The sequence below is a fragment of the Amia ocellicauda genome, chromosome 8 (assembly GCF_036373705.1).
Source record: "Amia ocellicauda isolate fAmiCal2 chromosome 8, fAmiCal2.hap1, whole genome shotgun sequence".
In the NCBI taxonomy this organism is placed as follows: Eukaryota; Metazoa; Chordata; class Actinopteri; order Amiiformes; family Amiidae; genus Amia; species Amia ocellicauda.
In genome coordinates, this window is record NC_089857.1 from 34737003 (window position 1) to 34754241 (window position 17239).

At 38.7% G+C, this 17239-nt stretch overlaps 1 protein-coding gene across 3 annotated transcripts in view; it reads left to right on the plus strand.

Annotated features, from left to right (window-relative positions):
* apba1a (amyloid beta (A4) precursor protein-binding, family A, member 1a) overlaps positions 1 to 17218 on the plus strand; it is a 72583-nt gene extending 55365 nt beyond the window's left edge. For 2 of the 3 annotated variants that reach the window (XM_066711179.1, XM_066711180.1), the window contains exons 4-14: positions 825 to 926; positions 1794 to 1833; positions 2726 to 2871; positions 5360 to 5392; positions 6852 to 6938; positions 8951 to 9136; positions 9684 to 9863; positions 11159 to 11371; positions 12490 to 12609; positions 13084 to 13224; positions 14119 to 17218. In XM_066711179.1, coding sequence (XP_066567276.1) covers positions 825 to 926; positions 1794 to 1833; positions 2726 to 2871; positions 5360 to 5392; positions 6852 to 6938; positions 8951 to 9136; positions 9684 to 9863; positions 11159 to 11371; positions 12490 to 12609; positions 13084 to 13224; positions 14119 to 14190 — 1320 coding nt within the window. In that variant the 3' untranslated portion in view covers positions 14191 to 17218. The remainder of the gene's footprint in view (positions 1 to 824; positions 927 to 1793; positions 1834 to 2725; positions 2872 to 5359; positions 5393 to 6851; positions 6939 to 8950; positions 9137 to 9683; positions 9864 to 11158; positions 11372 to 12489; positions 12610 to 13083; positions 13225 to 14118) is intronic. The other variant, XM_066711182.1, reaches the window with a different exon arrangement.
* Positions 17219 to 17239: the final 21 nt, after the last annotated feature.

Below are 17239 nucleotides of genomic sequence, written 5' to 3' on the forward strand. Positions count from 1 at the left end.
AGACTGGGAATAGTGCGTTTCTCCAGAGCGTACAGGGTGTTATAATCCATTACGGCACTTATCTAGCATGTTACCAGAACTGATGTTTAATAATGCGTCTGGGTAGGTTTTATTTTTGTTGGCAATGATATATTCAGTTCTCCAAGGTTCTCATTGTGTTGCTTAAGGACAGTTTTGGTCATATTGTATTGAAAAAGTTTTGTGTTTATTTTTTGTGATTAGCCTGCTTTATAGTTCTGCTTATGTAGGCTTTCTGGATTGATGTTATTTACATTTTGCATCTCAAAACTTTATATACATAAATAATATACGTTTTTTTTTTTTTAATTATTATTCTACTATTCCTGTTAGCAGTATTCTAAAAAAATGGATGTAATTGCCAGTCTTGTAGGTTATATGTTGTGGGGTTTTACAAGACAGATCTGAATTAAACAACATTTAGTCATGATTGAAAACCTTCAATAAATAAAATAGTTGCTTCATTCATTTTAGATATATCCTAAGAAATTATTCAGCAGTTGAGTGTATTGTGCCAGTGTCTTGGGATACTCCTGAAATTGAAATGGAAACAAATACCTATTGAGAATTATTTTGTTTTCTACTGAATAAAATGAAAAAGTGTTTACAAGGGAAATAAAAGCAAGTATGCACATTGTGGAGAATACTAACTTGTGTATGTATATATGAAAACAATTCAGTGTGCATTTTTCTTTTGTTTGTTAAGAGCATTACTAGGGGACCCAGGAAAGCAATGTGTCGCTCAAAATTAAATGATTAGTCTCCCCCCATCAGTGATGCCTGTCTTCTTCCCGTTCGTCCCCCAGTCTCCTAGCTCCGGTTCCACTTCCCCACAAGGGGCAGAGTCCTCCGGCCGACAGCACCTCCATGATGGCAGCGATACCTCGGACTCGCCAGCCAGCAAAGAGGTGAGCTCACCAAGCAGCAGCTCTGTTTACTGTATTGAATGATACTAAATACTAAATTACTAGTATGACTACTACTACAACTACTATTAAAATAACAATAACCCTTTGAAAGTGCTCGCACTGGAATTCCTGAATTATATATTTGTACTGGAAGCATCTATTTCGGTCAAAGAATTGCAGTCTTGGTAAACTAAGCAAGCAATCACCGAGAAAGCCTTACGTTTTGTTTTCTGTTACACAGGATTTGCGCCGGCCAGTTCTGATTGCTAAATGGTGTACTTAATAGCTGTTTAAGTCCGCTCAACTTAACTGTGAATGGTATATGGGCTATTGTCCCTCTGAATTCAGGTTTGATGTTGTTAGTGCCTGAAATAAATGGCTCAAATTAGTGCATCCTTTGGTGCCTGTCCTCGCAGTGCATATTGAAGTTCACTATAACCACTGCAGTGAAAAGGCCAACTGCAAACCCAGAGCAGTATGTTCTTCATTTGTAATGTAGGGATATATTCATGAGACCAGTGAGGTTCCCCATTTCAGACATTGAAAAGATTTAGTCAATTCTAAACCTATTTTTAATTATCTCTACTGTAGAAAATAGACAGTTTTAAAACAAACTTAGATCTGAAGCTAAGGTTTTCTAGATTATCTGATCATATTGGCCATGTTTATCTGTTTTGACTAACTTTTCACATTTTAATTCCTGTAGATCCACTCTTGAGGCTTCCCGTTAGATGTTAGATTTATCTTTCTTAACGTCGGCATTATCAATATGTAGTCAAGAAAATGCTGAGTTCCCTGCAGGCACTTGTTGAAGATTTGGAGCTTGTGTGTGCTGTGCTTGAAACACTCTTTTGTTTTAATTTTCAGTCAAGGAAAAGTTTGGCTTCATTTCCAACTTATGTCGAAGGTAAGTATTTGATTACAAAAAAATCAAAATAAAAATGACATCTGACATGACAAAGTAAAGTACACTCCCGCCACCTCAAACCACCCTGAAAAACGCTACAGGCTCTGATAAAGGCCTCCTGCTAGATGACACATTCCCTGCTGCCTTTTAATGTTTGTTTTCCTGTCTGTCTGTAGTTTGGCTTGTTGTGCTCATGTGATGTGCTTGCTGAAATTTGCTTGCAAAGGGTCCAATATTAAATAAAGGTTGGTTGATTGATGAGGAGAAGAAAGAAGGATGCACATCCCTATAGTATCTCCTCCTCTAATGTCTAAAGATGTTTTAAACCAGGCTGAAGATTTCATTCAGCGTGTACTAGGCAGATAGTTTGTTTCATTTTTATTTTAGTTTCCATTTATTTTCCCTCAGCAACCCTTTTTAGCATAATGGATTATTTAGTCTAAGCCCTAATGATCTGTTTCTACAATACAATATCTAGTTTTATAATCTATATAATATATCTTGAATTTATCTCTGAAATAGCCTATTTGTAAAAGCAGATTATCCAATATATTGGTGCTTTATTCTAATTTGTACTGTTTACGTTGCTTAATTACATTTTCGAAAGTCTACATGACATCTCTGGCTCTGGCTTCAGGAGACTTTTACATGTACTATGTGTCGTTCAGAGAATTAATTAAACGAGTAGACATGTCAGAAGGAAAGGATGGACCTGCAGCAGGTGGTCCCCCACTTTCCGCCTCAAATCATTCAAAAGCAAAATGAAACGAGGCGTGTTTCAGCTGTCAGGTCACCACAGTAAGTACGGCACGTGCTTTTCAATCGACAGGTTAGCCAAGTCTTCTCTTGCCTGCAAGGCCCTGGTTTTGAAATAATGTCTTGTGTTGTGCAGTTCCTGGACCCTGTGACCCTGAAGACCTTATTGACGGCATCATCTTTGCAGCCAATTACCTTGGTTCCACCCAGCTGCTCTCAGACAAAACCCCCTCCAAGAATGTGCGCATGATGCAGGCCCAGGAGGCTGTCAGCAGAATCAAGGTGATAAGTCCAGCTGAGGGTGTTTTTAATGTCCCTGCTCTATTGACACTGCCTGCTCCGTCCGCCCCCTTCCCCTTTCAACACATTGTATAATTGTAGTGAAGACTTGCAGACGAACAGCAGGGTTTCATTAATAAGACTGCTGAGTTGCATGATCACTTGAAAATGATAATACATAGATAGATATAGCTATAGGTATAATTGGGGGGGGGGGGGGGGGGGTGTCTGTCAAGCAGAAGTCTGTGTGATAAAATCGTATTTGCCAAGAATAACAGACAGATCTTTACATATCTTTGAAACATGATTGTTTGATCTAATAATGATTCTTTAACCACACACATTATGACCCTACAAGGAACTGTAAAAAGTTATACAGCTTTTTTCTTTGTTGTACTTCTTAGGTGTTGATGGCAGGCAGATTGGCCAGGCTTCTTGCCTTTTCATCTTCTCATTAAAAGGTTTTTCCACCATGGCTGACATTCAATAGGATGACCTTTACTAGTTGTGTTTGAAATGTGCGCTATGCTCCAATGGCCAGTGTCTCAGAGCAGCCTGCGTACGCTGCTGTCCACGATACTGTGACACCGACACCGGCCTCCGGCACACAGGCCTTCCTCTCGGTCTTGGTGCTGTCAAAGCCGGTGATGCTCCCGCTGTGTCTTTGTGCTGCACCAGTCAAGAGAGAGGTCACGTGACTCAGCTGTTTTTGTATTTGGAGTGGGAAGGGGCGGTGCAATTCATAATACCTTGGTTGAGCAGTAATTATTTAAAAGGCAGCACATCTTCCCTGCACTGAAATCATTTCCTTTCTCCCGGTGAAACCTTATAAATACATTTTCTTAGTGATGTTCTTCTTCAACTGGAGCACGAGTACAACAATAAATGTAGAGTTTTCAAAAACCAAATCCTATCCAGTTCAATATGAGTGCTGAAGTAGTTTGGCATACTTAAAAGGGATTGAGGTTGAAGTGTTTGCTTTTCTTTCTTGGGTCTTTGTTTCCTTTCCCTCTGTTGACATGTATGGGGCCAATTTAGTTTTGCTGGTACATTTTCTTGTATCATGCTTCCAGCCTCCGGCATGTGACTTAGCATTATTTCCTGGGTGTTAAAAATGCTCTATGCAAAGATCAAGGTATATCAAATATTTATATATCTTTATCTTTATCACACAAATAAAGCCCACATCCTAAGTGTATGTTTCTCCAGTCATTGTACGTTTTAATTTCAGTGTTGTTTTGTTTGTCAGACAGTGGAACTCCCCATATTATTTTAAATACGTCACTCTGCTGTGATAGTGAATTCAGTTTTTGTTTGTTTGTTTTGTTCCATGTAATATTTTTTTTCTATTTTCATTGTTTATTGCTCTTTTGGCTTAAAAAGTAACTTACTGTATAAAGGTTACAGACAAGCAATCTGAACCACAAACTCAGACACTGTCATAGTGACACTTGTGACATTGTAAATAAATAGTGTTGTATAGTAAATTAGGCCTATATCACAATAGTATCATAATAAATAAAACACTTGTTATACAATAGTATTGTATATACATAGTGTAAAAAGAAAAAGAAAACTACACCACATCCTGCTCTGAGCTAGTGTATCAGATATATTGGAAGTATTCCTGAATCTTGCCACTTTTAAGTGTCTAGTTTTCTAGGCTGCCCTGATTTTGTCAGTTGGTAATCATGAGAGCATGTTAAGAAAATAGTACTCTTCAAGTATATTATTCTGTTTATTGTGGAATACTCTGAATGTATAACCACAAACAATCAGGTCAAATCAAGCAACCAAAACATAATTAAATCCCATTAAAATCACAATTTATCCCATTTGGTTTGATTTCGTTAATGAAAACAAGAGCACCACCTGGTGGACAATAACAAACTTTTTATACATATTACAATATATGTATGTAGGTATGTATAAATCCCTTATATTATACCATTGTTTAATAACATACCACAGAGCATATGCCAATAGGGTCAGGCAATTGGAAGGTTTGGAAATCAATTAGGCTGTAGAGAAAATCTTAATGTTACAATTCTAATAAAATTGTGTGTATGTATGTATGTATGTATGAATGTATGTTGCATTTTCTATAAATAAAAAAGTGGAAGCAGGCCTAAAGCAAGTATTTTGAACTCCATGTTAAATATTGGCTGACACTTGCCTTGCTGTTTGTTTTTGAAGGCCACTGGAATCACTTGAGTTGAGACAGTTGTATCACAATAATGACAGATGACAAACTGAAACCTTTCCCTCACCCAGAAATTGGCCTTGGGCAGTGAGAGACGGTTGCACATCTGTAACTCTCTCTGCTCGTAATTAGGTCGTTTTATATTCAGTCCCAGCCCGAGGTTGTTAAGATTGGACTCCAGTCCTGAGTTTTCAGGGCTATACCAATGTGTGTCTCCCCCTGTCTGACACTGTTTGTTTGGTGGTGCTCTAACCATTCTCCTGTCTCTGTTTGTTCCATGCTAAGCAGATGGCCCAGAAATTAGCCAAAAGCAGGAAGAAGGTGCAGTAAATACCTCATTGGCTTGATGTGTTTTGCCTGCTGCGTTGCGATTTTGCCTTTTTTAATTTCTCTCTTTAATTACATTTTCTGAATCCAGCACAAAAAAAAAAAAAAAAAAAAACCCAAGGGGCTTGTATAATTTAGTTTTTTAATTTTGTGATCACTTATTGTTTTTGAATTGTGCATTTGTTTGTGTGTGTTTATTTGACATTCCTCATTTCATGTTAAACATTGTCAGCTTTTATGACCGGCTTTTGCAAAGAGTAGAAACAGTGTTCTGTGCAGGGAGCTGCTGAGCTGAAACTTAATTGTAATGGCAAAGCACTTAGTTGTCAGATAAGCAGTGCAAAGATTGCTGGATGCAGAAAACTCTTCTGTGGGCGTGGTACTTTTTTGTGTGGTTTTTGTGTAGCAATTTTGCTGGTTTTTGTGGTAAGGTTTTTGTTGCTGATATAAAAGTATTTAGTATGTACTGTAGTTCTGTTTTCCTGTGATTGTATTATTTCATTTTTAATTGTGGTGCTTGTAATGTGCAGTGCTGCTTCTCTTTAGGGCTGATAGACATAATCTAGGGGCTGGTGTACTTACATGTACTAAGAATATGGTGGCCTTTACTATACCTGGTCCCCAAATAACACTACTTCAAAGATTTTGTTGTCACTTTTCCAAGAAACCTTTTCTATATGATCACCAAGGTATCAACTGTCTTAGAAGATATTATTATATGATATTCTTAAGCTCAGTTTTGGTGAGAGGCAACTGGCTTGAAATCGGTGTTGTACTCCAGTTTATCCTACATGCTTCTTTGCAGCGCTCCAGTTGAGACACATGCATGTGCTTATTTTTAAAGCACCCAAGAACATGTAATTATTTGTTTTCTTGGAAAGCTGACGTGTTTGTGATCACAGTCAAAGTTTCTTGAAAAGGTTGCCAGAGGATCTTTACTTTCCTTGGTTTACAAAGGATTGTTCCACAGAGGGTGGTGTATAATTAATAAGCTGACAATCTGAGTTTTATTGAAGGCAAAATACTGTGTGTCCATCTGTAGGAGCTTCATGTGTGTTTCACCCATCTGGGATATAAATGTTCTGATTTAAGTTTTTCAGAATGAATTGCCCTGAAAATGGAATTTGACAAAATGATTCTGCTTTGTGTTCAAAACAGCTTTTCTTGCAAACAATAATATATATATTTTTTTTTAAATAGATTTAATTTGGACAATGCAAAATCCCAGTATGTATTTTCAGAAGAATTCCTGGTCGCTGCAGCTGTTTGTGTATTTTTGGGCAATTACAAAAGTACATCTGCCTTCAATATTTCTCTGATTGTGATTTCACTGACGGCTTACATAACTGTACCTTGTGAGCAGACGACGATTCTTACCTTAATAATACTAATAACAGCAGCTGCGACAGCTTTAACAGAAACAATAACCAGTCATTTAATACTGTCTTTGCAGGCACCAGAGGGAGAATCCCAGCCCATGACCGAAGTGGACCTCTTCATTTCCACTCAGAGAATCAAAGTGCTAAATGCAGACTCACAGGTACTGCTGACCTACCTGTCTGTCTGTCTGTGTCTGACTGTCCTAGAAAGCCTTCTGACTGACCATATTACATTGCTGAAACACTAACACCACTGGTGCCTCACAATATTGAGACTTTTTTTCTTCTTCACAAGATTGGAGGCCATTTGATCTATAATGTAAAAGCTGATATAATTAGGACATTCAACACTTAAAATATGTTTTCAACATTTTTTGTTGTTGATATATATTAGATGAAAATACTTGACTGCAATTTTTTTTTTGTTTCCTCATAGTATTCTCAACATTTTTCTAGACCTTTGCTCAAGTAGGTTTTTAGTTTTTTTTTAATAGGTCTGTATATTTTTCCATTTGGTAAAAATCTTAGCTCTGGATCTTTTAATTACATGGGTGGAACTTTAAATCAATTTCACATGGAGCATCTTGCACTAATGGAGATAGACATATACATTTTATTTTGAGGTTAATGCTGTAACCGTACATTTTAATAGGTGCCAAGGGTTTTGTGGTCTTCGTTTCTGTAGAATTTGGCAAGACAGGACAATGCACTGAATTGTTTCTGAAATGTTTTAAGCTGTGAGTTTAATAATAAGCTTAGTGCCTTTCCATAGAGTAGCTATTAATTAAAAAAATCCTTTTTGGGGGCAATCCTGAAATAACTTATGTTTTTCTATGGGTATCTATATGTTGTTTTCATACATTTTGGTGTAATTGGACAGATTTAATTTATAGAAACAAAACTCCTTTTTTCTTGAAGATAAAAAGTTATCCAACCTGATTTGATGACACACTCCTTTATTTAATTGTGCTCCTATATTGAGGGCAATATATAGTTCGCTTCCATTTTGTAAGGTGTCCTTTATTGTTAATAATGTTAAAGCCATTTTTATTACATTGTAAACAAGATTGTAGAAACAGAATTATAAATTGGGGAAAATACATGAGTGGCTTAATGGATACATTTTTATAAAAATCCCTGTTTGCTTTCAGTATTCATGCTGTGAATCAGCCTCTTTGATTGCAATGTAGCATCATTTAGAATAAAACTGCTTTACCAGGACACAGTGTATTCAAACTGTCTTCCACCCAAGCCCTTCCTTGGCCCAGAGGGGGTACTTTAAGAATTCAGCTGACAACAAAAACTTAATAATTTGTGAATTACTGGAGTGGGTATACTTGCTGGGCAGTATTAGTTTGACATACTGAAAATGCCACCATTTTGACATGAATCTAAGGTACTGAGATTAAATGCGTTTGACAGAAGGTGTTGAGGCTGCAAACAGGTCACAGAGAGTTGAGTAAGGGAATGTTTGTCTGTGGGCCATGGCAACGTTGTAAATAGATCTTGTCACCCGCAATGTTGCAGGACTTGGCTCTTGTTTGTGCAACATATTGTAAATGTTAAGAGCGGTTACAGTCCACAAAGCACATAAATCTAGACCCAATGTCCATAGGACCTTCTGCTGTGTATTTAAAAATGGAATTCCTTCTGTCTATTGCTCTAAGTTGGACTATTTGAGAAACCCATTTATAAAAGCAAGATGCCATTTCTATTGCAGTGTATCCAACAATCGAAGATCAGCAAACTGCCTGAAGGACATATAACCCAATAACCCCTGACCATGGCAAATATAAGAACCTGCCATTGAGATATTACTACATTCTCAAGCGGATCGGGATACGATTGTTTTTAATATTGCTTGGAAATCTGAAACATTTTAGACATGTAATACACCTGGGGCAGTTGTGGATTTGGCTCAATTTGAATTGAGTTGGACTTGGAATTGACCATAAAGGAACTTATCCCAACTCTAATCTATATACCTGTAAATATCCCTATGGATTCGATCTGAGCAAGGGAAGCAGACACTGTTTCATTTTTACCCTTTATATGCAACGCTTTGACTTGCTTTCAGTCCCCTAAAACAGGTGTCTGTCTTGGAAGTTAGTTGCTGATTGTGTGGTTCCCCTGCCGTTCATCCCTGTCCTATCTGTCCCTTGTGTCCTGATAGGAGACCATGATGGACCACCCCCTGAGGACCATCTCCTACATCGCCGACATCGGGAACATTGTGGTGCTGATGGCCAGACGGAGGATGCCTCGATCCAACTCTCAAGAGAACGTGGAGGCCTCCCACCCTGCGCAGGACGAGAAGAGGCAGTACAAGATGATCTGCCATGTCTTTGAGTCGGAGGATGTAAGGCTCGCCCTCCTACACCCTACAGCCCTGCGATCAATAGCAATTACATTCACACAAACTACTAGCACCTTCTGCCAATTCATTGCCCACCACACTACACCACCACAGAACATTGGGTTATAACTGAAATTAACTGCCACGCATCTGACCTGTTTTATAATGTGACAATTAGACCATGACAAGGATTGACAACCAACCTCAAAGGTTATGACCTAATAAGAAGGCAAAGGCCTTTCTCTGCGGTTAGCTGACACATTGGTATAAGTACAGACTTAATTCAGTTTTTCATCCGCATTTTAGACGTGACATTTCTTGAGCAAAGGGAATGATCATTTTTAATATGTGTAGAAACTGATTCCCACAGCAATTTCACAGTAACTCCCCAGAAGAAAAACAGCAGATTGCAGCCAGCACACTCACTAGACCAGGGGAGCAGGAAAAGAAAGAAAATGTTATCTCAACTTGTCTTGTTGTCTTGTGAACAGTTTGAACTGCTGTAATTAACATATGGACTCCTGCTGGATTTTTGTGCTCTCCTCCACAGGCCCAGCTAATAGCTCAGTCCATCGGGCAGGCGTTCAGTGTGGCGTACCAGGAGTTCCTTCGAGCCAATGGTATTAATCCTGAGGATCTGAGCCAAAAGGAGTACAGTGACCTGCTCAACACCCAGGACATGTACAACGATGACCTCATCCACTTCTCCAAGTCTGAAAACTGCAAAGACGTACGTTAACAATCCCCCTACAGTCGGATTAGCACCCTCATTCAGCCTCATTATCGCCTGTGCGCGCAGGAGAAACCAGCAGCCTCAGACCTGGCGTCCAGTGAGAAGAGCTGGTTTGCGAAGATTAGAGTGTTGGCTGGGAATTCGAGGGCTTTCCCCTGTTTCTTTGGTGTCGAGCCAACGCTTACAGAACATGAAATAGAGCAGCAAGATGCTTCACCATCTTAGTGTCAGCTCTCAGGTTCATTATCAGGGGAAAAACACCCTTCCTCTTGAAAATGCAAGAGGATTTCCGATCAGTAGTTTAGGTTGAAGAAGAGCTTATCATGTTTCTGTCAGCGATAGTCTAGCTTGTTTTGCTCCAGATAGGAACTGAAACAGTTCTTTTTAAAATTCATTAGAGCCATGATATTGTAAAGGAATATTAAAAGAGCGAACATCAAAAACTAAGGTAAGGGAGCAAGCAAGGTGACCTACCTTTGTCCTCCCATGGTAAATCATTTGAGACAGCTATTAAAGTATATAAACCAGAAAAATAGTTTCCTTCAGGTTTTATAAGGTCCCTCAAGAATCATTTTAAAGGTCTTACTCAGGTGGCATTTGATTCAATTTGGTACAATTTAAGGTGAACAGTACTGCTAAATGCCATGTCCTATTGGTTTCTGCACCTGGGGTCACTCTCATTTACTACATCATCCTTTTCTCAGCCGAACCTCAATTCATGGGTTTGCAGCACCCTACGGGAAGATACGGGTGAAGAGATGATGGCAGTGTGTGTAGGAAGGGCCCTGCAAACTGCAATAAAGCACACAATATTCCCTATCTTCCATTCTTACTATCTTCATTCTTGGCCTCTGCATCCGATGCCTGTGGTCTGAGGATCTCATCCTCTGCATTGTCTCTCCTGGTCCCATTGAGACCTGCCTCACACTTTGCAGCCCAAGACTTTAGCAAACTCAGCTCTAATTTGACATCCCACCTACTATGGACCATTGCACTTTGAGAGAAATGTATTCTGCAGTATCAGTTGAGGAAGCTTTTATCTGAGAAAGGAAGTCATGTTGTTTTAAAGTTTGATGAGGCTTCTCTTTTATTTGAAAGTATTTTGCTGTATGGCCTTATGAAAAGATCATCCAGCTATTTTCTTTTCCACTTGAATTACAGTGCAGCTCAGTCTCTTAGTCTGCTCTGATTGGCAGTGCCCAGAATGTTTTATAGGTCTCCTCTGAATCCTCAATTTCTAAAGAATCCTTTTTGAGGGCTTGTGGTCATCAGTCTTGTGTTGTTCCTCCCAGATTTACATTGAGAAGCAGAAGGGGGAGATCCTGGGGGTAGTGATTGTGGAGTCAGGCTGGGGGTCCATCCTGCCTACGGTCATCATCGCCAACATGATGCACAGCGGTCCTGCGGAGAAGTCTGGGAAGCTGAACATTGGGGACCAGATCATGTCCATCAATGGGACCAGTCTGGTGGGACTACCACTGTCTACCTGCCAGAGCATCATAAAGGTTCCTCTGTTTATACGAGTCCTTGTCTGTTTTAACTAACATCAGTATTGCTTGTTCCTGAACTGGTTACTGTCTAATTTAGTCATCTAATCTCAAACTCTGACGACTGAGTACTGTCAAATTTTAAACTTATGACACAAACAGAGGAGTCAGAGCAGAGCTTGTTTCAGAGTCAGAGTGCGTTGACTAAGGCCCACATGTTGTTGTTTTTTGTTTGTTTCACAGAAGAACGTGGCTTTGAATTAATCTCAAAGCAGCAGCTCTGAGCTAACCACTTGTCTCAGTCTGTATCTGAAGTATGGGGGTCAAGTGAACAGGCAGGCTGTTTTTCTGGCTCTGTCAAACCCATCTTGGCACAGTGCTGACATGGAAACAGAAGGGAAGTCCTGACCGGTCAGGAAGGCACACAGCATTAGTTACTGTAAATCGAACCTAGTGCTTGTGTGTATGTGGTGACATCACAGTCCTTCCTAGTCTGCCTCTTTGGGAGTAGTTTCTTTTTCTGCAACAGTCCGTTAACAAAGCCAAGTATTTAAACCAAAAAAACAGTAACACAGGATTTTGCAGAGCACATGTGATATAATACAGCACATCATAAGATACAGACCATTAGACAGTCACAGTACTGTCAACAGTAGCTCATAATGTATTTTAATTTGTCTGTGTGAATCTTATAGGGTGTTCGTTTGTAACACTTCAGGTTTATTTTTGTCTTCTTTTAAGCTCATTCTGGTACTTAAAATGTAAATCATGGAAACACTATAAAGAATGTATTGCTCTGAACTGGTGGTTAATTGTACAACAATTTGACAGAATTGGGTAGCGTTCTCTCATATTAACAGGCTTCTTTTCAAAGCTGTGGTGCTTGTTGTTTAATAAATTATAACGCAATGCAGCAATCAAGAATGCACAATTTTTTTGTGACTTTAATTCCATTGTTGCAACAGCTACATACACAGAATAGTAGTAGGTGAAAGATGGGTGACTCCAAGCATAATATTCCTACACTGCTGTGGGAAACTCTAATGAAATCATGTTCCCTTTGGCCTTTCCTTCACTGTCACTGAGTTGTAAAAGCATTCTCTGGCCCAAAATCACTGTTATAATTCTTTTTTCAGGGTTTAAAAAATCAATCCCGGATCAAGCTGAACATTGTGAGATGTCCGCCAGTGACCACAGTCCTCATCAGAAGACCAGACCTGAGATACCAGCTGGGTTTCAGTGTTCAGAACGGAATTGTAAGTGTTAGCCTGAACCACTGCAGCTGCACAAGAGTCCCGCAGTCTACCATAGACCGATCTTTACCAAACAGTTATAGAAAGGGCCACGCTCTTTAACCTCATTCAGAAATCAAAACATGAGTCCATTTACACCAGGAATTAAAAACCAATTAACTGGCACACAAGTGCTGATGATCTTAGTGTCATGTATTACTGCAGTATCTACACAGCTTATTTTTTTAAGGTGTGCAGTTTTGTGTTGTGTACAATATAAAACTCAACGCAATTATCACCACAGACGACATGCAGGAGAGAAGTGTTCTGTTCTTCAGTTAAGGCGTAGTTCATTTTACAGAGCCAGGGATTCTTCTCAGTCCTGACCCTCAGGTCTCTTCCATGTAGACATGTATATGATTTCTCATTGGATCTACTTCTGAGTGACTGGGGTTTCATACAAAGACTGCAGTGTGCTCTTCCCTGGTCTTCCTACAGATTTGTAGCCTTATGAGAGGAGGGATAGCCGAGCGTGGGGGAGTTCGAGTCGGTCACCGGATCATCGAAATAAATGGACAGAGTGTTGTGGCGACCCCGCACGAAAAGATAGTCCACATCCTGTCCAATGCTGTAGGAGAGGTAAAGTGCAGCCGTTCCCACCTAATCCCTTCCCCTCCCTCCCCTGCTCTCCTCACATTTACAGCACAAGGGGTGTGTTTTACTATAAAATGGAAAGTATTTTTGGAGGTGCTTTGATTCATCCACACTCCCATTGGACTCCTTTCATATTTGAAAATAAATACACTTCTAAAGGGGATAAAAGTCTCTCTTTGTGGTTGAACAATAGCCATCTCGGGATTTCTTTATTGCACCTTGGGACAAATTAGACGTCCTCAGGACATGCTAAGTCTTTCTCACTTGGATACTTTATTCTTTCAACAATAAATTATGTTATTAAAGGCTTGTTTTTATCCAACATGACACAGGAGGGCACCACATTGCTCCACAATTTGTCTGAAATCTATGCTAGGAAATAAGTGTTTTCAGATCCTTCCAAAACACTCTTTAATTGATGCTCTGTAATACAAGGACAGTACTCTTAGATTGCACCAAGTCACTTGCAATAGGAAGTCTGTAAGCTTCAATCAGTTCAATCCCAGGTGGGGGACACTGCTGTTGTATCCTGGAGCAAAGTACTGTACCCAGATTGCACCAGTGAAGAACCAGCTGTATAAAAGGTTAATTGTACGTAAAACATAATGTGATAGGTGAACAATTGTAAGTTGCCCTGGATGAGGGCGTCTGTTAAGAAATATATAAAAAAAATGCACAGTGGGACAATACTGTGAGAATGGCTGGTCAATACTGACTGTGTCAAGGGGCAAACCAAACCCAAACACAAGGCTTGGCATAATCAGGATGACACTCAGTACAGGTCCTTAAACAGAGTATTGGGCAATCCATGTATAAATCTTTTGTCCCCAGTAGCAGTTCCCTTGTTTATCTGCTGTGCGTGTGCTTCCTGTCCCTCAGATACACATGAAGACGATGCCAGCTGCCATGTACAGACTGCTGACTGCCCAGGAACAGCCCGTTTACATCTGAGGCCGCCGACCCCCCCCGCCTTCCTGCCTACGGAGGGCAGCTCTTGCAGTTGTGGTCGTGTGTATAGTGCTGCATTTCTGTGTCGCTGAATCATTTCCCGACGTGTTCTTGTGTGTGCGTGTGCGTGTGTCATTTCGTGAGACTTAAAGGCATCTTTTTTCACCAGCGCATTTTGGTGTGATCCCATCCAGTGAGATCAAATATTTATTGCAAGTTTGGTTTAGTCTTATTCCTCCTCCAGCCAGCCGAACCTCTGCACTTTTCCCAAACCAGCCAGCTTCCTGTTGTATTGACTTAAACAAGGATGTCCGACACAGGCAAAAAGTAATACTGTACTTCCACCTCTGAAAGCCTCTCAACAATAAGAAGGGAGTTTTTGTTTTGGTTTTATTAGACTTTATGTAGATTATTTTTCAGTTTTACATTTTAATGGCAGCTCTCACTGTATGACAACTGTATGTGTTTTTGTTTTTTGGACCAAGATTGATATGAAACCTAAGGCACTGCTAGCACTGGCAGATATCAAAACCAATCAGGATTCTTGTCTATTACTGATGGACCTCCTTGTATTGAATTGAATTTGCCAAAGGGGAAGCATCCTTAAGACTTTACCTACTTTCTACCTTCTGAAGGATCAATATGGCAAAGATGATTATCAATTATTATTAAGTTTACAGTCATGGGGTTACTTCAGTGATCAAACAGGAAACTGCAGCTCCTGAGCTGAAGGGCACTGATGGCCAGCTGACTCACTAACAATAAAAAAAAAATCAGAATCACTCTGTATTAGATATATTTTAAATTGCATTGCCAAAACTAATTTGCTACCTACTTTTGTGCACTTGTTTCAGCTAGGAAAATAACTTAAAGGCCCATTTAATATGCAAGTAATTTTCTTCAAACGACTTAGTAAATATATATATATATATATATTATTTAATTTATTTTAAATTTTTTGTTGCATTTTTTTTTGTAAATACAGGTGTTGATAAATTTCAACAGTTAAAAGCAAAACAAAATTAGAAATAAACTGTACAGACTACACCTTGGTTAAAATTAGATATATTTCCATCTTCTTGATGATACGTTATTTAAAAATTGCTGTTTACAAAATTGTACATTTATTTGAAACATTCCATGTAAGTACAGTATTCCTTTTATCTGGAACATGATCCTATTGAACATGAATTATTGTCCTTGGGTTGAATTTAAGCAGTCTTAAATATTTGGAAGAATAATTTACTTTCTGGACTTATTTTTCTTGAGGGCAGATTGTTTTCACCCTCCTCATACTTGAAAAAGCTAACTGAGTATGAGTATGTTCTCATATATTGAATACTGGAGATAAGAGGCCAGTTTTAGAATTGGCATTTACAGAAATGTGAAGGAAAGCTGTGAATCATAAAAGGAAGTCTTAAGATTTTTTTCCACAGGATAAAAGCTTGCTTTAAAGAACAGAAAGGTGTACTCAAAACAGGACAATGGTACATTAAGTATCAAAAACTGAATATTTTCAGTTGTACTCGCTTAGGGAAGCATTTGTTGTTATTTTAATTCTTTGATTCTTTTTTTAGTTATTGATTTTTTTAGAAGAACTTTCAAATGCGGAGAAACGTGCAATCTTGCAGTTCAGATAGAGCAATGTCTTATTTAGCCACTGTGTAACAGTATTATTTTTTTACTTGAAAGAGCTAACAATGAAAAGGGAGGTAATTGGTGGGAGAACGTGAATCCTAGGATTCAGTCCTGTTTAACATAATGAAATGATCATTGAATGAGAGTGAAAGAAAGCAGATCCATGTGGAATGTGGGTTACTTACACATTGCTTTTTCAGATCTATGCAATGTTTTTTTTTTGTTGTTGTTTACAAACAAAAACAATACATTGAAAATTGTATTACTTTAGTGATCAGTTTTTTTTATTATTTTTTTATTTCTTTAACATCTGCTGGCTCAGAAATATCAAAGTAAAGAAGAGAAAAACTGCCCCAGTAATCCATGTCATATGTTATATATACTGTGAAGGAAATGCTGACAGACCTAATTTATTCTTCTACCCACCTCTCTCCGCCCCGCTCCCCCTTTCCTGCTCTGTGATTATCGTTTGTATACATTAATGCACCACTCCAGGTATCAGGCAGAGATTGGAGAGCTGTGTCGGGACTAAGTGCTTCTGATTAATGTTTACAAAGGTGGCCGTGCCACTCAGAATTTCTCTGGTGAATGCACTGCTGAATTAAGAAACTGATTCACGTCCTGCTGCACCAAAGTGTGCGGACAATAATTTAAATCTGCAAACATTTTTTTAAGTGTTGATTTTATTATTCAAATTCATATTGGCCTTATTGTTACTTTTTCATTAATTAAAACAAGTATGGCGACTATATTTGTTTAGCATGGTATATTCAGTCATCATTAAGCTTATCATTCATGCTTATAGTTTGATATGAAGTGTAGTACGAGCACTTCACATTAACCAAAACCAGCTCAACAGTATAATGCTGATCATCAGTTGCACTTGTGTGGCTCGGTTGCATATAAACTCCAGACTGGCATTTCAGTCATCAAAGACAGTGTAAACAGATATTGATGAGTCTGATGTGCATTGACTTAAATGGGTTGTGTTTATCTAATAACAGAAGATGATTGTGTGAAATTAATGTATATATTTAGCACAATGCTAGAATATAAGGTATACCATTGTTCAGTAAAGGGGTGCAATAGAGAATCCTGTAAAGCTTTGGGAAAGTAGAGTATTGTAATGTAACAAAGTTGTCCTTTGTAAAACACTTGAGTCAGTGATGGCTGTCAGTTTGGCAACTCTAGTGTTAATAATGCACTTCTTTTGAATGTAATTAATCTTAACTTTGTTTGTCAACATGTCAAAAAAACACTTTCTGTAAAGCAACGGCAATGTTTATTTATTTGCTAGCTTTTCTGTGATGTTACGAATACTGAGCTACATTCCTTTACCAGGGCAAGAATGTTTGTAACATTATTTACAACAATAAATGACTTGCAGAAGGATGAGCTGCGAGTGTTCACTGTT